Below are 23636 nucleotides of genomic sequence, written 5' to 3'. Positions count from 1 at the left end.
ACAGGTTAATAAGTCGAATATAATCATTACTAATAACAATAAATATAAGGATTTGAACTTGACACCTGTAAAGGTATAAATGCTGTGCCAGGACTGAATGATTCAGGTCTAAGAAAGGAAATCATGATTCTAAAGTCCAGTCCTGAGGCACAATTTCAATCACTATTCCTAATTAGAAGATTAAATATTTGGAAAAAATTGGTTTATGTGAAAAAAATTCAAAATAATTTTGGGGAGATAGCTGGATGTTGGGAATTATCTATAAAAATAATAAAAGAGCTACCTATAAAAACAATTAGGCAGATACTTTATACCAAATGGTAGGAAACCCTGAAACTTTGAAACCATAGCTCTGAAACCTGAAACTGAAACTTTGAAACTATGGCTTCTCTTGACATAGATATCAAAATTTAAATGAGATTATTGTTTCACTGTGTGTTTGTCAAATCTTGTACTGGTTCACAGAGTAATACAGAGTTTGGAAAGAGTCACGTGGAATGTAACGTGTTAGCATTACTAGTGAAAGAAAAAGGACTATTCAGGCACAGGTGTGGTCAGATGAGACAAAGGCACAGGTACTCTGTGGTCTTCCCTCTAATCATGATCTCCCTGGAAGAAGAAGAGAGAAAAAGTAAAATTCTTTCATATTCCAGAAAGGTGTGTCTGCATTTCATTTAAATATCGTTAAAAACATATGGGGAAGGATCTTTCCATAATTTTTGTTAATGACTCTAATATTATCACATCTTTCAAATGAAAATTTTGAATAATTTTTTTTACAATGGTAACAGATTTCATAGGTGGGCTCTATCAAAAAGCATTCTATTTTATAAATTGTCATAAATTTATGAATGTTTATGAAAGAAACACTTCACAACTATATTTTGTCTTATCCATATACTAACTTCTATCCAAGAGGGTATTCAGGTGTATAATAAGATCATATGACACTGACATTTACAAATTAATTTGCTTTTTAAAAAAATTGCTCCAACTTAATTAAACGTCATTAAATGTTTGTTGACTTAATTCAGCAAACATTTACTATACACTTACTACAGCCCAAGCACGGTGCTCAATGCTATGGAAAACACAAAGACCAAGAATCCCCACTCTTAAAGCAGTAAAACAACATGAAAAATGATGAGTTGAATTTTGCTATTGTTACAAAAGGCTAGATTCAAGTTTATAAATTACTGGCTTATTTATTGGGTGAGCTCTTAGCCTCAGCTACTTATATGTAACTTGGGGGAGATAATATTTACTTACAGAGTGACTGCAAGTATTAATGATGTAACATGTGTAAAATACCTAACTTGATGCCTAGGACATGATGGACACTCAAAAAAGTAAGGTTCCTTCCTTTTAAGACATTTGACATTTAGCTAAATATGATTTGCCTTTGTTATATATGTTCTTGGTACCTGATTTACAAAAATAGAACTTTGAAGTTGACTTTTTACATATAACATCTTACATCATCTATTTTTAACATTTCATGTGAATTGTTACATTTGGATAGATAAAATCTGCATGACCCCCAATCTCATAGATGTCATTGAATTCCACTCCTTTCCAAAGCAGGTTCAAGGCCTAGCTCCCTTTCTTTCTTTACTTCATCTGATGGTGATGTTTATGAGCAGTGAAAGGTTAGAGGCAAGGAAAGAGAAGAGAAATCCTGGACATAGATGACACAGATATTTAATTTCTAAACAATCAAGCACTGATACTTATGGAAGTTAAGCATCATGAAATGTACATATTCATGTACATGTGCAATGGAATTTCATGTACATGAAATGTACATACTTATGGAAGTATGAATGCTTGATTGTTTAGAAATTAAATATCTATGTTAAAAGTTACTTACCAAAAGTAACTTTTTGGTAACTTTGCTAGTTACCAAAAATGGCTTCCTATATTTGGAAACAGGAAGTTGAGAAGAACTCCGGAGAGGAAGAATAAGGTAAAAATGGAAAGTGAAACTGTGAATGAAGGGATCTTAACAGTGCATTCCAAATTGGAGTTATCTACCTTGTAACTTGGTATCCCCTGGAGAACCTGAGGTTAATATGATTGGGAAATGCTGCATTCTGTATTCCATCTTAGGAATTCACAACAAATATTAGCACCCACAGGAAATTATATGCCAATTCTATCAGCATCTTTCTTTTTTGAGACGGAGTCTCACTCTGTCATCCAGGCTGGAGTGCAATGGCGTGGTCTCGGCTCACTGCAACCTCTGCCTCCCGGGTTCAAGCAATTCTCCCACCTCAGGCATCCAAGTAGCTGGAACTACAGGTATGTGCCAGCACACCTGGCTAATTTTTGTATTTTTAGTAGAGATGGGGGTTTCACTATGTTGGTCAGGCTGGTCTCGAACTCCTGACCTTGTGATCTGCCCGCCTTGGCCTCCCCAAGTGCTGAGATCACAGATGTGAGCCACCACGCCCAGCCTCAGCATGTTTCTTAACATGCTAAGAAACCTGTTGAATGCTGTTAAACTCAACAATTCTTAAAATCGCCTGAATGCTAAATTCTTTGTGTGTGGAGGTGGGTTGGGGAGTTTATTTAATAACCTGTGGAATTAATATGGAATGGCGTATAATGTAGAAAATGTTGATTACTGATTCCTCTATCACCAAAATGCATTTTTGCTTGTGCTTTATATCTTTTCTAACAGTTGTTCTCGACAGAAGCCATTTGACAAGGATTTCTATTTCATCTTGGTGATACAGAAAAATCACAATTCATTCTGCCTTTGGAAAGATGAGTGTTTGCAAAGAAAGAAACACTCAGAACAAATTCCAGTGATCCTGAAACAAAAGTAAAAACTTCATTTCAAAAACAAAGACTTTGTCCTGCTTCTGCACACTCTTGGGCCATGACTGTCAGTTTACTCGCAGGAGGTCACAGTCACTACACTATTAGAGTAAAACTAGGAAGAAAATTTAGTCCCACTTTCACAGTACTTTTATGTTTATATATGAACTGATTTTTCCTTTTGGCATTTTTATTTTAAAACAGTTATTTTGGTAATACTAGCATTTTGAAAACAGATGCTCCAAAAAACAGATTATTTATCAAATTTTAACTTTTTGCTTAGAAAAATATCTTTACATGGGCCGGGCGCGGTGGCTCACGCCTGTAATCCCAGCACTTCGGGAGGCCGAGGCGGGTGGATCACGAGGTCAGGAGACTGAGACCATCCTGGCTAACACGGTGAAACCCCGTCTCTACTGAAAATGTAAAAATTAGCCGGGCATGGTGGCGGGCGCCTGTAGTCCCAGCTACGCGGGAGGCTGAGGCCAGAGAATGGCGTGAACCTGGGAGGCGGAGCTTGCAGTGAGCCGAGATTGCGCCACCGCACTCCCGGGCGACAGAGCAAGACTCCGTCTCAAAAAAAAGAAAAACAAAAATATATTTACATGAATCCTGGATGCTTCTAAGAATATTTATTTTGTGAAACCTAAAATGCTAAAATAGCACAATGGGTTTCACAATAAATTCAAAGGAAAATACTGTCATTTGCTTGGTAGTTAATAAAATGTTAAATAATAATCTTTACAACATAAAGGGCATTTCAGAGGATAAGAATGAGTTTCTTTTTTAATTTAAAAGAAAATCTGTTCTAATTTTTTATCAAGTTTTTTAGAAGAGCTAGCAACATTACATTCCCCTACATCAAGGCTGACAATCCCCTAACTAAAGAATCCACACATACGTACATATATTAACAATACACATGCAAATGCATGTGTACATATTATGTACGTGTGTGTGTGTGTATATAACATTAATAAATTTCTAAAAAGTATCATGGTTAACAAAATTATAGATAGTAAGACCAAGAGATCATGAAAGTGGAGGATTAGAGGAAACAAAATTTTAATTGCAAAAACTAGAGTTTGCAAACATAGTCAAATATTCTAGAAAGCATCCTCTTTCAAAACATATGCATTCTTATTGGATCTCTGCCCCATTAGGTAACCCTTCTCCTGAGTCACCATCTTTAGCTGTTCAGGAACTTTGGCATGACAACCTGGGCTGCTAAGGTTTTGAGCCAGCTTGAAATGAAATGTCTTCGTGCTTACATTTTCTTATGTGACAGCCTGGCCTTTACCCTAATTATTTCAATGCTTAGGAGCATGTTTCTCTTTGCCTGGTCTTATTTCCATCTATAAAAAAGATGAAGCATTTGAAAGTTTCCTTTCTCTGTACCATCCCATAGGATCTCCCACAGACTGGAGGGAGAGGGGGCAGGAATCCTTTTTAATCCTTTAAGTGGATTAAATAGTCATCAGTGAACCAACTACTATGGCTAGTGGGCAACACACAAGGTATTTCAAACCCAACAATGTCAAAATGGAACTCACTGTCTTTCTCTGAAAACTCATCTTGTGTTCAGTAGTGCAGGACTACCGTCTTAAATTCTCTAACGGGAAACCTCCAGGGTCTCCTTTGACTGCTGCAGTTCTCCCTGCCTCCATATCCACTCGTCGTGTTCTGCTGATGCATATCCAATGCATCCCCCAACCCCATGCCCATTGCACCACCCACATAAATTTCCAATTCTACTTCTGAGACAGCCACTTGACTAGTCTCTTTGCTCAGAATTGCTCACTTTCCCACACTGTCATCCACGCCACTTTCAGAGCCACGCTGCTGGAGCATATATTTATTTGTTCATAAAGCAACCTGCTTCAATCTTTTGATGACTCTCTAAAACGCCAACATGCATTGTATGCTGCCATATGCCAGCCATTGTACCAAAAGCTTTACAGGAGTTATCTTATTTTCTCCTCATAGCAATCCTATGAGATGGGTCCCATTATTGTCACCCCTTACCAATGAGAAAATTAAATGCATAGAGTTTCTATTACTTGTTCACAGTCACTGGGATGACAGGTAGCAGAGCCAACGTTCAGCTAAAATTATCTGATGCTCTCGACTACTCCACTCCAAACCCTTCCTCAGTCTGGCTCCAAATAACTCTCGAGTCTCTTTTGCAGGGAGCTGGCAGACTGTGACCTTCTCAAACTCAATGAATGTACATCAATTGTCAAAAGGCTTTGAACCACTGAGCTAGAATGCACGGTGAAGGCGCAGGGGCTCTCAGCAGCTGCCACCTCCCCTCCAAATGAGTGTGGCTCTTTCAACCCACACATGGTAACTGAAATATCTTGATATCAAGTAGGGAAAACCCAACACAATAAATTCTGCAGAACTTTTTTTTTTTTAACAGTACTCTGCACTGTAGAATGTGGGATTACATTTCAAAAATTGTGTTTCAGATAAAAATCACACACCAATCAACTTTGCCTCTGAATGTCTTATCACAGTTCATTCACGAGAACCACTTGATGGAGGTAAGGAGGATAGTGGCACTGGCAGAACGCTGATGATGCTTGTAGTCACAGGTGTGCCATTCTAAAGCACCATCTATTCGACTTGTTATATAACTTCTAAGAAGAAATAGCCATTTGAAAAAAAAAGAAGAAAATGTTAGATATTGCTAAAATTGCCCTGACATATTCCACACACACAGTTTGATAAATATTTTATTGTTATTCCAGGAAAAGCTTTTAAAGGAATACAGAAGCCAGCAATTATGGGGAAGGGATGTCTCCTCCTCCGAGATAGTAGGAATGTCAGCTCTTTGCTGCTAAGGAGAGAAAGGACAGATTCACAATGCCATGATAGCTGAAATGTACACACACCCACCAAAAGGGCCGGAGTCCCAAGCAGCTCATCTTTCTTTACTTGTTAACAGCAGAAACCATGCACAAATATCCTGATGCGGCGTTCTATGTGACTTGAATAAATGAGGGACATTCAACCTGTGTGGACCCATTGCTGTGCTTCTGCCTGTCAATTATCCAAACTCCCACACAGAAAGCCTTGCTAGAAGAAGGTCTGGCTCCTTGAAACTAATGATCCAGTTGTCAGTACGAGTGCCCCGCTCTAAACTACTAGCTCTGAAATCCAGGGCCTCGATTCATTTCTGATTAGAAAAATTTAGGCAAATACTCAACATTATTATCTTCTTTAAATTAAATTGGAGAAGCTGTAGTGCTCCAAGTTATTTCAGATTTTTCAGATTTTTTTTTGCCACTTACCAGTTCTATCTTAAATGCTTCCCTTACAGTCAATATAATGTATTGAAATGTGTGTATGTAATGGATGTTTACATTTTCCTCCTGTAAGAGAGGCTGCTTACCTCATCAAAAAATTACCATGAAAAGTGATCACTGACAGTCAATTATAAGCCATTATAAGAAACATGCTATTTCTGAAGCATTCAAATTATGTGATTTAAAACCCGTTATTCTGTTCAAAGGTATGTATGGCTATATTTGAGATTACACCTAAAATTTGAAATGATATAGAAATTGCTACTTTACAAGCCACTCTCCACAGTGTTTAAATAATCTTAAACTCATCAAGAGCAGAGGCATTTTATTAATTGCATTTAATAACATAACTAGAGATTGTGAAAACATCCCCCAAAGCTCTAGTTACCCAAAAAAGAAAAATAACCCTTAGCATTTTTAAGCCTACATAAAGTCTGCCACAGGAGTTTCTTTCCTTTTTTTAAATGGCCTTTAAATAAATATATGAGTCAGTTTAAAAAGGCATTTACTTGAATTAAAGTGATCGTTCTGCCAGAATGTCAGTATAATAAATTGTGGGTGGCAGAAGTTTTAAATGAGTCTAAATTAGAGATTCTAAGTTTATTTATTTAATTTTTACTCACTCTACTGCTGTAATTAGAGAAGCTTTTGGTTGATCTTCAAATTGTGCCTTGTCATGGAATACCATACCTACCTGCTTTTATGACAAGCCCTATAGTACATTTATTTTAATGACCAGAATGGGGGTATAATCCATATACATGCATCCAGCTTCACTCCTGCTACTACTACACACACATCCTTACACTTGTTTCATTTCTTCCACCACCCTAACATTTTCATCCCTGATATTATACTGTTGCACTTTATTTCAATATCTTCAATGGCAATGACCAAATAATGTTAGTCACAGAGTTTTGTTCCTGGTAAGCTATTTCATAAAAGAACCTAATACACGCTGACTTTAAAATCTCTGCTAGCCTATGCTACCTGCGCCGAGGACTGAACTAGCTCAATTTCATAAACAAATATGTTTCACCATCAATGGGTGGTCTTGTAGTGTAGAATGTGTTTTAAATGATGTAACCTCTTAGAAGAGCTGACCGTGTCTCAAGGCATGGGAAGCATCACCTTCAAGCTGATACCAGCTGCGTAACTGAACTAATGAGCTTCAGGAGACAGATAATCCATAACACAGCTGGGAGAATTCTGCTTGAGTGCCGACAACACTGAAATGGGGCATGATCTCACAGTATATCTCCTCTAAAAGTTCAATACAGCAAAGTAAAAAGAAAAAAGTTCCACCTGATAATTTTATGCTAATTATTTAATTGACATTAACATACTTCAATCATCTGTTTGTCTAGTTATCAAGTAAAGATACTAAAAATAAGTACATTTTTAAAGGTTCACAATTGACCACTAATGTCTCTATTCTGAAATGAAAATATCAGAGCCTATCGAAACATTTTCGACATTGCATCCTAACGTGAAGATGAAAGCATCAGACCAAAGAGCTCTTATGCTGTTACACTGTGCATATTGTAATATTTATACAGAATTTTTGCTCAGCTCATTAACTTAATTCCATCTACCTTGTGCCATCCCTTAGTAATAGTTTTTTCACTAACTGTATGCATTTTCCACCCACCGCTCTGAGCACAAAAGAATCAAACACCACACTTGCTTCAGCCTAAATAAAATAGCAGTAGTCTTCACAAAAGGTGAATTTGGAATACAATCTGCATTCCCAGTTCCTAAACTTCAAAGTAAACACTAATTGTCTTGTGGACAATGCATCGGGGTTCACATATTACACGCGTCTCAGTCTTGAACATTTAAGTGCAAAACGAGAGCAACAAATAGGCAAACCTTCCACAGTAAAGGATGCGGGCTGCAAAGGAAGCCAGCAGCTATGAAGAATTCATGCTTGATTTACCCACCGGCGTTGTCCATGTCTCAGGAGTGGCGAGGCGAGTTCTGTAGCCTGGCAGCCGGGAAGCCCTGGCTCTTCTGACTAACGAAGCACCCTGTCCTTCTGCTGATTATCAGCCCTTGCTGGCACACTGAGCATACTTCATGCACTGTCTGCAGGAGACACCGCCAGGAAATTTATATCTCCAAGGATGACAAACAGCCATTAGCTCCATTACAGGCTGATTAAGAGAGACTGAGCCTATCAAGTGGGTACTTGAATCCCCTGGGGTTTCCACCTCTGCTCTAAGCTAAGGAGGGGGAAAAAAATCACTGCAATGTTGAATGTGTTGCACATTTCAGGAAAAAAAGTGCACATGCTATGCAAAACACAGAGCTTTCCAAAAGATGCCAGGGCAAACAGGAGCAGGAAGAGGCACTGATCATGAAAAGGTAAAAAGGAATATTTAAAAATACAATACATTATCCTTTCCTTGGGGTTAGTCTAAATATGGTTCAGCCTTTATCATTGACATCACTGAATGACTGGGCAACTTTTCAATTTAAAATTTTAAAGCGTTTTGGTTGTTGTTGGGGGAGGAGGTAGGGAGTAGCAGAGAAAACATTGAAAAATAAAGACTATCTTTAATATCTCTGTTCCAAATAAATATTAGGAAGTTGAGTATTGCCATTCCATTTTAGTTATGTTCATCATGACTAGTTCTTCTATTTCTGATCAGAATTTCTGCTCACCTATCCTAACAGAGAAATTCAAAGTATTTTCACCGAATGTCACTAATAATTCAAGAAAGAACTGTCAAAAGAGGTTAGGGGATTCTACAGTCCGTTATCATCTGTGGCTAAAGACATGTGAAGATCAGGAAAGACTGACTAACACAGGAAGGCCCTACTTCACTTCTTTCGTTTAATTTGGCTGTGTATAGATGACTCTCAAAGACACCAAAAACTGCTTACGCTGTCAGGACACAAGGGTGAGCACAGTGCTGGAGAAATCAGGTGCCAGGCCTCGTGGCTGTCATGACATTAGATGCTGGGGACAGCGCAACTGTTTTCTCAAATATAGTACAAAGATTTGCAATGACCTCATAGGACCTACGATGAAATGAATCCACAGTATAGTTAGGCTCTCCAGGTCTTTTATACAGACAGAATTTTAAAAAACAGTTCATAGTGTTATATCCCCAGAGTTGCCAAATTTGAAAGGCAATTTGTTTATTAAGCATTTCTTTATGCCATTGGAATTCCTAGTGACACACCGGTCACAAATTATTTATAGTCTAGTTTCCCATTGTAACAGCTTCTAGGTTTAAGTATTTTTGTTTTTAATGTAACTTCAGGATTTCCTATAGATATGAGGTTCTTTTATTGTTTAAACAAAACACTTTGTTTATGTCAGTGATAGTTCAGAAATGTTTTCCTCAAATAAAAGCTGAATTTCTCAGTGATTTTTAACCTGAGATTTTTAACCCTGTCATTTCAATTCTGTCACACAATTTTAAAGGTATATCACTCTATGAATTTAAAAAATCATCTTTATATATTTTTTAAAAATTTGCTTGGATCCCGTAAGACTGAAATCACTGGGTTTCTATACCTCGTCTACTTGCCCTGATTAAGACCTGCCAACTATCCAGAGTGAGTGTTATAAGCTCCAAATCTAGGACAAACTAACTATTTTTAAGAAAAAAAAGAGGAGATAACAGGGAAATAAAGGTAACAGAGAGAGAAGATAGATCATCAAAGCTGAGATGTGGGTAAGGAGTAGCTAAGAAGTCTCATCTATTGGCAGTGCCTATTGCCTAATATGAATATATTTATATTAGCTTTGTCCACAGTTCAAAATGTGACTCTCAGTCATTTTTATTAATACTGTTAGTCCTTAAATGACAAATGGATTGTGTTCCAAAAGTTCATTTTATTGGTCGTTCGAAACACACTTTTTTTTTCATAAATACTGACTGGCTTCCAAGGCCAGTCCATTAAGCACTCCCTAACTCACAATGCGATTTATATAAAATCTAATCTTTACTCACAAGTCTAAAATCCAGAAAGTTTTAAAAATACTGTTGTTTTTTGTAAGCTTCGCTCCAAAATGCATTTAGTGTCATAACTTGGAGTGACGTGATGCTATTAAAAATCTTTACTTATTCCACTTAGAGCAAATAATCATGTTTGCTACAGAAATGTTTAATATTATAGGTTCTAAGAATCTTCCCAGATCCTGCTAGGAGTGATTCATAATAAGTAGCATATGTTTTCTATTACCTTTCTAAAATAAAATTCTGAATTCTGAAACACAACTAACTCCAAGGGTTTCAGTTGAAGGACTGTGGTCCTTCAGTCCATTTTTGCAATTTAAAATGGTAGATGACAAGTATTTGTGGTGATGGATGTGTTAATTAGCTGGATTTAATCATCCCACATTGTACACATATGTCATTATATCACATCATACCCCATAAATATATACAGTTATAATTTGTCAATTTACAATAAAATAAAAATAAAATGGCAGAAAATAATTCTTAATACTATTTTGTCACAGGATTCCCCTAGGTATTTAGGAACTTACCATCTCCCTCCCTTGCCTATAAATACTTAAACATCTCCACTAAGAGATAAACAAGAAATGGGCAACATGGAAAAATGTCTAGAAATCAGAAAATTAATGTTGAGTGTCCATTATAAATTAAGCCCTGTTCAAAAACTGCATTCATTGCCGAGGACATAACTGCTTCCCAATTCTCTGTATTGGTAACTGGCTCCACCACTGCCCCTCCTCTGTCCCTCCCCAGCATCAGAGGAAGGGCAATGCAACCGTGAAAAAGCACAGTAAGTGGACCATTTTCCTCAAGCTCCAGGGAGAATCCACTCCCTCCCTTGATTTAATTCACACCCACAATTAATATGCTGTAGCTGGGGAATGCCTGGTTATAAAATGTTCACCAGGCCCTTTCCTATGGCCCCAGAGGTGCTGTGGGCATGGTAGAGGCATCGATAAGCCTAATGTTCTCCATTATGTTTCTAAATATGGGGTTTGTTCCCATTTTTATTAACCTTCCCATGAGTATATACTCAGCTTGCCTAGAGTTCGACAAACTTGTTTGAGGCTGGGGTAATTTGGAGCACCTGCATCCAAGTACCCTCAGTGTGATCCCACCTTCGAAAGAAGGACACAACCCCTCACTGTCTGGGTTTTTTAAGAGAGTGTTTGCCTGGGGTTGGTTGTATGATGTTTGGGATGCCGAGCCTGTCTGGCTGAGGTGGCAACAGCAAGGCTGCTGTGGGGCCCTGAGTCTTCAAACGCATCACCAAGCACATCTTTCTACAAAAAAAAAAAAAAAAACCCTATTAGCAACTGTCTCTCTCAGTTTTAACAAAGAAGATAATGTCTTGGCTCCCTATAAAAGTTCTGCTTGCTTTTCTTTTTTTTCTCTTTTTTTTTTTTTTTGAGACGGAGTCTTGCTCAGTTGCCTAGGCTGGAGTGCAATGGCGCAATCTTGGTTCACTGCAACCTCCACCTCCTGGGTTCAAGCAATTCTCATGCCTCAGCCTCGCGAGTAGCTGGGATTACAGGTGCTCACCACCTGTAATCACCACCGCCTGGCTAATTTTTGTATTTTCAGTAGAGATGGGTTTCACCATGTTGATCAGGCTGGTCTTGAACTCCTGACCGCAGGTGATCCACCCGCCTCTGCCTCCCAAAGTGCTGGGATTACAGGCATGAGCCAGTGCACTGGGTCACATTACTTCTTAACTTTCCTACGAGAAGCTCTCACTTATTGGAAGCACAGAGAAGAACTGATGGCAATAGGTGGCAATAATACTCTGCCTTTCCTAACTGAAATTTGAGCCCAGGGGGATAAAGGCCAGTTCAGATGGATTCTATGGAGAAAAAGAGCAGAAACACCACTCCAAGGGGCAGAGAGACTCCAAAATCACAGGCTAAAAAGAACATAGTTTTACTTTTAGAGGACGAATTGGAATCCTTTCTTACAAGATCAGGCTCTGTTTCTCAGGATGGAGAAGTAAAAGAGTAAACTGTCCACGTAATTAGATTGCTTGGTCCAGTAGATCTCTTGGATACTCAAATGGGCCTATCTGACTATTTCAACCTTTTGAGTTTCTGATTCATCCAAAGAATCAGAATATTGACTACCAATGAGAAAACTTGCTCCCTATTCATTTTGGAACATATTCTACTGAAAGTGTCTTCTTTTCTTTTCTTTTTTTTGAATCAGTCTCTCTCTGTCACCAGGCTGGAGTGCAGTGGCATGATCTCGGCTCACTGCAACCTCAACTGCCTCCCGGGTTCAAGTGATTCTCGAGCCTCAGTTCCTGGATAGCTGGGGTTACAGGCACCTGTCACCATGCCCAGGTAACTTTTTGTATTTTTAGTAGAGACAGTGTTTCACCATGTTGGCCAGGTTGTCTTGAACTCCTGACCTCAAGTGATCCACCCACCTCGGTCTCCCAAAGTGCTGGGATTACAGGCATGAGCCACCCCACCCAGCTGAAAATCTCTTCTAAAAACATTTGAGCCACTGCTTTTACAAATACAGCTATCAAATAGTTTTGACAAGCAAAATGCTTGGATATATAGCTCTCCAAGGTACTAAACCAAATCCCTGAACTATTAACCAAAAACAGTTGATAGGAGAAAGTTTTGCAACAGATAGTATTTCCAGGAAGATCTGGGCAAGAAAGATTATACATTTATCCAATGTTCTACTATGTGGATTCTAGGCCAATGCTACTTGACATGACTGTTTTCTATTCTGCCTAACTATTCTCCTTTTGAGGTTTCTCTTCTGATATAAGGTGTGGGGAGGGGTCTCCTGAATTTCTGGATAACATTTGCTTCTCTTCCCTTATTCATGGTCCTTGGAGTGTGCCTGATACCTCTTTTTTTTTTTTTTTTTTTTTTTTTTTTTTTTTTAAGGCAGAGCAACATACACTGCTCCTTGGCTATAATTTTTTTCCCTGTTATATTCAAAGTTGAGTCCAATCTCTCCCCGACTGCAAAATCCCATGGCAGTTGTCCCTATACCTATTGCAATGGTCCCAAATAAAACCTGCCTTACTGTGCTTTAACAAGTGTCATCGAATAATTTTTTAACAGCAAATTGTTGGAGGTAAAGACATTTTTAAATGTCTTCAATTAGTTTAGCTACTTCCAAGTTTTGTTTTTTTTCTTTTTTTGAGACAGAGTCTTGCTCTTGTCACCCAGGCTAGAGTGCAGTGGTGCAATCTTGGCTCACTGCAGCCTCCGTCTCATGGATTCTAGCAGTTCTCCTGTCTCAGCCTCCTGAGTAGCTGGGATTACAGGCATGCGCCACCATGCCTGGCTAGTTTTTGTATTTTTAGTAAGACGGGGTTTTGCCATGTTGGCCAGGCTGGTCTCAAACTCCTGACCATGGGTGATCTGCCCACCTCGGCCTCCCAAAGTGCTGGGGTACAGGCATGAGCCACTGCGCCCAGCCCACACTTACCCTCTTTAACATCTTAATGCAGAGGCTGTGAAACTTTTCTGCACACCCAGATTGCCTGGTGTCTGGACCTTACATAAGGCAACATCCATCAGACACAGTCTTCTGACAAGTTTGGACTTTTGGCCAAGGTGGTTTGGCGAATCCATACTTGGACAACACCCCACTGCTCCAAACACATAGCAATGATAGATAAAATATTAAATAGGTAAATCACAGCTAGGCACAAGAAGCTAGCTGACCATTTCGATGAATGAGCAGGGAGCCAAAAGCTGAAGGCTGTGGGTGAGGTTTCTGCAGTGTCCTGCTGTACCCAAGGGACAAAAGCAGAGGTCAAGGCCAGATGTGCAGCTCCTATGTAGTAATGGCTCTAAAAGAGCTCCACATGAGAAAGGAGCAATCAGAGCCAGGCTCTGCTTGAATGGAGAGTCCTGGCTCAAGAAATGAGGTTGGAAAAACAAATGGCTGATGCCTTAGTTCCAGGAGCCATGGCTTTATAAAGCCTTGAGGGGCAGGGAGAGGATAAGTCTTCATAATCAATAATTAACTAAGCTTCACGTGGGTCCCTAAATACTGGATCGGCAGTATGCCCTCAAAATTGAGCAGAAACTTCCTCAAGATGTCATTAGAAAACCTGACTAGATGGGAAGGTTAGAGGGACAAGGTGGAGATGACTTCAAAACCATAAAACTATTAGGGAGGGGGAGAGCGAGAGTGAAAACAAAACTAAAGGAACTAATGTTAGGTAGCACAATGAGGTGACTATAGTCAACAATCATATTTTATATTTCAAAATAACTAAAAGAGTGGAATTGGAATGTTCCTAACATAAAAAATGATAAATGCTTGAGGCAATGAATATCTCCATTACCTTGATTTGGTCATTACAAGTTGTATGATTGCATCAAAATATCAGATGTAACCCATATGTATAACTATTATGTATCAATAATAATTAAAAATTTTTTAAAAATTAAAACAAACAAGCAAACAAACAAAAAAGACCTTCCACTGAAAATGAAGGCATGAGTTGAATTCCAAAATATTTTAAGATTGCTAATACATAAAAAGCCCGGGAATGTATTTCTCTTACGGTAACAATGCAGAAGAATGAGCAAAAACAAAGGACCATCTGGGACCCAGGAGTCCACACAGATGGCACTTACTCAGCAATGAATCTCAAAGTGAATGCCCTGGTGGCTGGAAAACTAAAAAGCCTATCTCCGTGAAAGGCACAAAAGGAACTCTGCCAAAGTCATAGAGAGAGGGTTCCTCAATATGTGAAATATGTTTAGCTTTTCTAATAAAACCAGTTAACCCAAGAGTGCCTAGGAAGCAAATTCTGACATCTAAATGAGATTTCTTAGGTGTCAGTCTAGTGTGCCTTAGCCCAGCATTGTACTCCTAAAAAAACCTGCAAGCAGCCCTCTGAGAAGGAGGCTCAACATTGGCCTGGCCTTGCAAAAACATGTTGGGGAAGCTCTGGCCATTGCAGTGAAAATCAATTCATCAGACACTTTGACCAGCAACCTGTACAGATCTAAAGGCCATCCCAAGACGGCCTTTTTTTCCAGAAGATTCTGATTTTCTCAAAGAAGATTCTGGGCTTTCTTCCTTCTCCTCCAGAATTGGAACCCACAACTGACACCTGTATCTAAGTCTCAGGCCAGAGACCACAGCTTTCATTTTTTGAACATTGACTATTTACCAGGCACGGTGCCTAATACTTTCTTTATGCATTTATTTCATTAAAACATAACAGCAAGAATGAGTTTGGTACTATTATTATTCCCATTTTATAGATGAAGAAACTAAGGCTTGGAGAGGTTAAGAAATGTGCCTCGAGATGCACAAATGATAGATCTGGATTCAAACTCAGGTCTTTCGTATTGTAGCATGTTCATGTGTCATCTCTTCATTCTACAATATTTACCAGGAATGGCCAGGCTCAATGTATAGGCCCAACTTCTTTTTATAGAATCTTATTTTATTGAACTTCTGCTTTCAATGCAAAAGCATAATTTCTTTTAAAGCTTCAGGCTTCTGTCTCAATTTGACTAATGAAATGTTTAAAGCTATTCTTTTTGCCTTGGCAAAACAAAACAAAACTAAACAAAACAATCACTTCGCCCTCAATAGCACTCAATAGTCTTGGTATGAAAATAAACATGGTAGAATTACTGCCTGTAAAAGGCATTGAGATACAGGCCTCTTTCTAAATTCCAGGAGATGGCTGCATTTAAAAATTATTCCTGAAGGAAGACTAAATTATAAATCTGTAAATCAAAGCAGAAGGATATATGCTTACCATTATTTAGCTCAATCTATTTATCACTTCAAGGATTTTTAAAAATAGTTTTTAAGAACTGTACCTATACTTTATTATGGCCAATGCTCAAAAAATTATTGAGTTGGCAGCAATGCCACCAGGTCACTGGAATGCAGAGGAAGGCATCTGTTTGACATGGTGCTGACTATTGGCAAAAAAGGGTTTCTGAACATATCGATCAGCCAAAGGGGTAGCCTGTTGCTTAAAGGGCAGTTACAGCTGCTTATGGATGAGTCTATTGTTACAAAACCAGCAAACAAAGGAAAAAACTGGTTCAGAGAAGCTGCTTCAGGAATATACAGCTTGCACAAGTTCTCTCCACAAGCCACCAGTTAGTTGGAAATATGATGGGTACCCATCCTAATAACATAGCAAGTTCCCCTCCAATGATGTGGCTGGCAGGCTCATGCCAGCCGGACGGGGGGCAGCCTGCTATCCATACTCAAAAAAGGTGATTCTCTCTAGTAGACTTTAAGAAAGGGTCAGACTACTGTTTTCTCAGATTAGAATCATGAGCTGCCAACTGGTAGTCTAATCAAATCCAGCTCACTGACATGATCATTTGGCCAGGCCAAACCTTGAAAGCTTTAGACAAGGCATCTGCTCTGAGTTTGCCAAAGTTTCCACCACTCCCAATTGTCTCACATTGAGCTACACACACTTACATGGCCTACCTGGCTCCTGAAAGCATTTGGGCCCAAGTCAGCAGACCTCTCAAATCCCTTGCAGACTCATGACTCTATAAAGAAAGGGTGGTATGTCTTAATACAGCATAGAAAGGGGGAAAGGTATAGGTTGGATCTTAATGAGCTGTTCTTATAGGCTAGCAAGGGAAGCACCCTTTGCAACTCAAAAAATTTCTTCCATAGGCTGTTTGGGATTCATCAAACAGGTATTCTAGACTCTGCTTGACTTAAATTTAAATTAATAAGCATTTCTTTAGTAATAAGACATTTGTTAAGTTGGGTTACTTCTTATCAAACATGTATTGATTGCTTCCATGAAAGACGTAGAAATCTTGTCAAGGTCTTCCTCGTAGCTCCCAGAACACTACTGAGTGCTCAACAATTGTTTCTAGAATAAATACATGACCAGATAAGTGATGGATGAATCAATAAACAGTGTGGTCCAGGCAGGGCCAAAATTCCTAAAAATGCCTAAAAAGCATGTTAGTTTTTTCTCTCATGAATCAATTTCTGCCTGATCTCCTTAAATAGCCTAATGAAAGTTTAGTTTTCTCCTACGAAAGTACACTTGCCATCTAGTAGTTTTATTTTTTTAAAGAGTATTAACACATAGGCTTTAGATTAATTGAGAGGATGATTCTTTTTCACCATTCTGCTTTTGTCTCCTTATCCAGGACTTCATTGAAAAAAGAATTGGAGGTGACCCCAATTTTTCAGATCAGCTTAGGACACCTAGAGCAAAGCGCTGAGTACCCAGAGGGTCATCAATAAATGCCTGACTGATTTAACTGGGGACTGACCTCTCTGACTCCTCCCACTGCCATCATTGTTCTAAAAGAGTCAGGGGTGAGATGCTATCTAAGTTTAATTACAAAGGACTAATCTACTATGTTTACTATTCACGCCACTAAACCTGGAACAGATAACAGAAAGCATCAATGCCAGCCATTTAAACGGCTCTAGGTGGACTTGTTAGGACCACAGCAAACACTTAGCTAGTCTTTGAGACATGAGGTCTAGTGATTCCTCTAAGGGGGTCATAGAAAGTTCCTGGGAGCCATAAAAAAAAGGAGATAAAACATCTGCATCTGATATGAAGGACAAAGCCAGGAAAGGCACTGGATAACAGTCAAGGTTAACCAGGTTCTAACATATCCACAGGGACATAGGCCAGGAAGGGGAAGCCATGTGGTTGTTCTTAGAGAAGTGCTTTGCCATCAGATGACTGCGATCCCTCCCTGGCCCACACTTCTGCTTTTACTTTCCTTTCCTATTATCTTTTCATCAGTATTAGTTTCCTGTTGCTACTGTAACAAATTACCACCAATTTAGTGGCTTAAAACAGCCAAAATGTACTCTGATGGTTCTGAGTCAGAAATCCAAAATTAGTCTTATCTTGTAGGGCTCAAATCAAGGTGTTCTGAAGGGCTGCATTCCTCTGGAGGCTCTGGCTTGGTCTCTTCCACCTCCTAGGCTCAGTTGCATTCTTTGGTTACAGCCTCATTGCTCCAAAATTTGTCTTCATTGTCACATTGCCTTCTCCTCTTTTAACCTTCTTGTACCTCTTATAAGGAATCCTGTGATTACACTGAGCCCAGCCAAATAATGTAGGATCATTTCGCCCAGGATCATTAAGTCAACATCCTTAACGTCTTCACATCTGCAAAGTCCCTTTTGCCATGTAAAGTAACATATTCACAGGTTTAAGGGGTTAAGATGTGGTTCTTTTTTGGGGGGGCGGGGGGCATTCTTCGACCTACTATATCATCACTGTCTTAACAAACTACATGCATCAAGTCACCTTAACTAAAGTTCCCTCTCCCCAGGAACAGGCTCAGAAACAGCCAAAGCCCCCACCGCTACTTCCGTAGGTGCACCTGAAGTCTTGCGTGCTGAGTAACAGGTAGAAAATACGGCAGGTGGTAGGAGGAGCATCAGGAAGGGCACCAGCAATGGGCTTTGAGCAGGTAATGAAAGAGAATTTCTCAGGATAAAATGGTAGAGAAATTATAAAAAAGAATGTCAATATAATGGACCTGGAGGATTTCCAATAATCTAGCTCTGTATGGCATTCCAAAGCCTGGGTCCAGCATGTTCAGTGGCTTAAAGGAAAAAGTGTTTAGGTCAATGCTGAATAAAGACTTTAAAAACCTCTATGCTAGAACACAAATGGAACCATGTATTGTTTGAAGGGGGAATCAGATCTCCTTAATCCTTTTATCACTGGCTCCCATCAGGAAAAACAGATAGCAGAAGAGGAATCCAAGAGTCCAGGACAAATTACAACTGAACTCTGCAAAGATGACATATGTAATACACCTTATTCCAAACATGTTTGCTGACATTTGGCATGTGGGTTGTAGAGAGTAGGGATTTCACTTTATTTTTAGGATGGTCTGTGGGTAGAGGATGATATTCACCTTGAATAAAAGAAATCACATTTAATGAAAATGCATGAGGTCTTTACTACTTACCTGGAAGCCAGTATTATGTTTCCGTACAACTGCTCAAGGCAAAAAAGCAAAACCACTGAGATACCCTAGACCACCTCAATATTCCTTCAAGGGAGGGGCAGCAAGCAGCTCACGAATGGTATGTCTTTCATTTCTTGGAGGCTAGGTTGAGCAACTATCTTCCTGGAAGTCATTCCTGTCCCTCCCTACAATGGGTTTTCCCAAGAGAATGTGTTCTTCCACAGTGTGGAGCGTGAGAACACAGAGGGGAAAATACATGCCAAGTGTAGAAAGATCCAGAGTATAGAGCAGAAGAATGTGACCTTGATATGCATACTGGGAGCAGAAACGCAGGAGGGAAGGAGGCAGGAGGGCTGTGCTGGCAGCAATAGGGCTGTTGCAAGACACAGGCAGAAGGCAGATGGGGCTGCTGGCCAGCAAGTAAGTTCACAGGACTTTCAGCAAGGGCTGCAGAGCCCTAGCAACAGCCCCAGAGTTGGATGCCATGATTCTTTTTATTTTTATTTTTATTTTTTTTGAGATGAGGTCTCACTCTGTCACTCAAGCTGGAATGCTGTGGCACGATCACAGTTCACTGCAACCTCAAACTCCTGGGCTTAAGCGATCCTCCTGCCTTAGCCTCCCAAGTAGCTGGGACTACTGTCACATGCCACCACAGCCAGCTAACTTTTTTATTTTTAGTAAAATGGGGTCTCACTATGTTGCCCAGGCTGATCTCAAACTACTAGGCTCATGTGATCCTCCCACCTTGGCATCCCATAATGCTGGGATTACAGGCATGAGCCACAGTGCCCGGCTGTGATTCTTACACAGAGTTTTGGTGTTTTCAAAAACATTCACTTGTCGAAAACCTACTATATTATCCACTCAAAAACACTGGCTGTTAAGCATTTATTACTGATATTCTGCTAACAATCTGGGGATACAAATATAAGTAAGAGTGTCTCTCTCTTAATGCAGTTCAGGTAAATGTGAGCCTCAATAACAAGATCACCACCAAGAAATAAACCTTCTGAGAAAGGACGACCCGCTTAGTTAGCCGCTCCCAACTTGGAAAACAGAACATACGCTAAAAAGACACCAAATGAAGACCTAGAGGAATAAAGGGACTCACAGATCTGGCTTGCTGGGGACAACAAAAGTATTTTTCATGGCCAGTTTTGCAGGCCTGAGGATCAAGATTCAATTAACATGTGGATAGTGCTATAAAATATCTGTAATTCATTTGAGATAGTTAAATTACTTAATAAGCATAATGATTAGTAAATTATCTAAATTTATAGAATCTCTGCCAACTGAATCATTCTCAAGTATTCTTTTATTCTTTAAAGTACTATTTTAAGAGTCTCTGTTAGATAGTGCTTATACGAGAAATAGTTTGAACCATAGAAAAACTAAAAAGGAACAAACTTTTCCCTAAGTGACGCTACCTATAACCCACCCAACTCAGTAGACAGGAAGGGAGAAGGAAAAGGTTAAAGGATTAATGTTAAAGTAGCACCATCAGCATGTAATGATTCACCAGTGTGTTTATCTTTGGAAAGCTAAATTAAGTAGAACATTCTGGTAACATTCTTTATTTTTATTCTAACAGCATTTTTTTCTCTCTTTAAAAACAACAACAAAACCACCTCTAGTCCTCTTCACGAAAGAGGGCTGGGTACTAGAACTAATGTAGGACTCTGTTCCCTTGAAATTTGGATACAATTTTAAATTTGTCATCTAAAATGTGGCTATTGAAATAAAATACATGGCATGGAACTTCAAGTGAGCATCAGTTTCTCAAGACACACCTTATAGCTTGCTCTGTGAAAGTCTGAATTAAAAATATGTTAGCTCATCAGTCATTTGAGTCTGGAAACATTTAAATAATTAAGCTCCAAATGCAGTCAGCACCATAGAATTCTCATGACCCAGGCCTTGCCTGCTGTGCTTCAACAGAATTGAAAAACTCCCCCGGAGCCAAGTAAATGTGGCCCAAATCCCTGCATTTTGGTTGAATGCTGGAAATAAAGTTACCTTTACTGTTAAAAAGCTAGAAAATCAGAAACCTGTCATGTACACTTCTCCCTTTACCTAATTAGCCTTTAGTGTGTCATTTGACATATTTAACTTAGTTCATATATATTTTAGTGCCCATCCTCTAATTGAACTTTTTAATAAGCAACATCGTTCCTCGTCCGTCTATATTTTGCATCAAATGCGTCACACCTTATGAAGGTGTCTAAATTTGTTCTTACTATGAGAATCTAAAATTGTCTTGCTTCTAAAACCTGGTTTGAAGATCTAACAGAAAAAGACTGATTTTAGGAAGCTGTATGTTATTCATAAAATCATTATGTAACAGTCTTCATTTCAGAGCTTCCTTCAGCTGATGTGTTTATACAAAGGAGCTCTGCTAAAACAAGCTGATTAGAATAAGAGGGCCCCTATGATGTCAAACCTCCCCACAGACCTGACTCACCCCACCTGACAGCAACGGCAGCCAGCAATTCTGACCTGGTTAATGAGAGCAAAACAGGGCCAAGCACTTGGTAGCAGCTCCAGCCCAGTCTCTGTAGCTCAGGCTGTTGGTTCCAGATCCATGGACGGCAAACTCTAGAGGAAGCCCATGTGCGGCTGGCTAGGTGTAGGCCAAGGCCAGCACTGAGGCAGAAGCCTGGGCTTGCTCCCTGGACCATAATCAAATCAGGGGCATTCCTTACTTCACTTCCCCTCCAGTAGCAGCAATACCCAGTTTTCATTCAGTAGAGAAGGAGTGGGGCTCAATCTCCACCAATCATCGTGGATTGTTTCCATATTCCACCAGGATACTTACATTGGTTCTCAACACAAATAATTAGCCTTTAATGGTTTTTCAGGTGAAGAGCTCTCAAACACACTATTTTCTTGAACAAATTCATTCCACTGACACTCACTGAGTGCTGGCATAAGCCAGGCATTGGGCAGAGCAGTAGGGACTCAACAGTCAACAAGACCCTGCTCTAAGACATCACGGTGTGGTGGGGGGATAATACACATGCAATGTCAATGGTTTTCATTCATAGTACAGGTCGACTGTCCCTTATTCAAAATGTTTGGGACCAGACATAATGAGATCTTTTGGGGATGGGACCCAAGTCTAAACAGAAAATTCATTTATGTTTCATATACACCTTATACATGTAGCCTGATGGTAATTTTATTCAACATCTTTTAATAGTTTTGTGCAGGAAACAAAGTTTGTATATATTGAACCATCAGAAAACAATGGTATCACTATTTCATATTGGTTCTCAAAAAGTTTCAGATTTTGGAGCATTTCACATTTCAGATTTTCAGATTAGGGATGCTCGATCTGCAACATGGATAAAAACAGACAAGTGGAATATTCTTTTAAAAAACTAGGGCTACTTTACAGCCTTACATCCACAGTAGGGACAGCAGAGAAAAAGTATGCATTAGAATATTGTCAAATACAAGAGCATGGAGAAATGGTTGCTATTATCATAGAACTTGAATGTCATGTTTGTGTTTTTGAAGTGAGATAACATAGAGGAAGGTGTCCAGTACAGGGCCTAACACATTCACTATTTCCCTATAAGCTCCTCGTGGGCATTCAATATTTAAATGAATCAATAATTTAATCAGATAATGTAGGAATCATCTTATAAACATTTCAGTGATCTACATTTACAGATCTTCTAGCTCTGAATATAAACAAAATTATGAAGAACTTCTATAGGACTTCTAAAGATAAAATTAGGTTTTACTTAAATTGCTTAACCAAAGTTTCTATCATTTGGCTTTTGAATGAATTAATACCTATTCAAGATATGAAAAGAATATGTATCTTTAACCCCAAAATAAACTTGCTGTGATGTTACTGCTGAACTAAGAGTCTCTTCTGTAACTATTTGAAGCAGAAATGAAGATATGCCAATAATCTCCAATAAACATCCTTCCAGTTTCAACTGAGATACCTTTTTTCTAGAAAGTATTCTCTGGCCTACCGAGACCAGTTAGACACCCCCTGTGTTTCCTCCTTGAGATCCTGACCTTCCATCACCCTAACACTTACCCACTTACCATATGGCATAGCAACTGTCTGGCCACTGCTCTGCAGCCCCCACAGGACTTCCTCTGAGGACAGGGCCATAATTTGCTTTGAATTCCCAGCATCTAATACACAACCACACAACCTGATGCCTAGTGGATGTTCAATAAATACCTGTTCAATGAGTTTAGATGTGAAATGGAATTTTTCCTCTCAAATAGATAATCTCATGAGGGTTCCTTTTTTTTTTTTTTTTTTTTTTTTTGAGGCAGGGTCTTGCTCTGTCACCCAGGCCGGAGTGCAGGTGCAGTGGCATGATCTCAGCTTACAATAGTATCGACTTCCCAGGCTCAAGCGATCCTCCCACCTCACCCTCACAAGTAGCTGGGATGTGTGTCACCATGCCCGGCTATTTTTTTTTTTTTTTTTTTTGTAGAGACAGGGTTTCGCCATTTTGCAGCCTGGGTCTCAAACTCCTAGGCTCAAGTAATCTGCTCGCCTTGGCCTCCCAAAGTGCTGGGATTACAGGCTTGAGCCACCGTGCCCAGCCCAA

General features: G+C 39.3%; 1 protein-coding gene across 5 annotated transcripts in view; it reads right to left on the bottom strand.

The window, feature by feature from the left end:
* Positions 1 to 23636, bottom strand: part of PHACTR2 (phosphatase and actin regulator 2) — a 287576-nt gene that overhangs the window by 207803 nt on the left and 56137 nt on the right. The window contains exon 1 of one of the 5 annotated variants that reach the window (XM_001172435.7): positions 8078 to 8303. The exons of 3 other annotated variants lie outside the window; for them this stretch is intronic. In XM_001172435.7, the coding sequence (XP_001172435.2) occupies positions 8078 to 8090 (13 nt within the window). In that variant the 5' untranslated portion in view covers positions 8091 to 8303. Of the gene's footprint in view, positions 1 to 8077; positions 8304 to 23636 lie in introns of those variants that run through there. One more of the 5 variants, XM_001172467.7, reaches the window with a different exon arrangement.

Source organism: Pan troglodytes, chromosome 5 (genome assembly GCF_028858775.2).
Source record: "Pan troglodytes isolate AG18354 chromosome 5, NHGRI_mPanTro3-v2.0_pri, whole genome shotgun sequence".
Classification (NCBI taxonomy): Eukaryota; Metazoa; Chordata; class Mammalia; order Primates; family Hominidae; genus Pan; species Pan troglodytes.
Note: the sequence above shows the minus strand (reverse complement) of the source record. Positions and strands in the feature narration are given on the sequence as shown.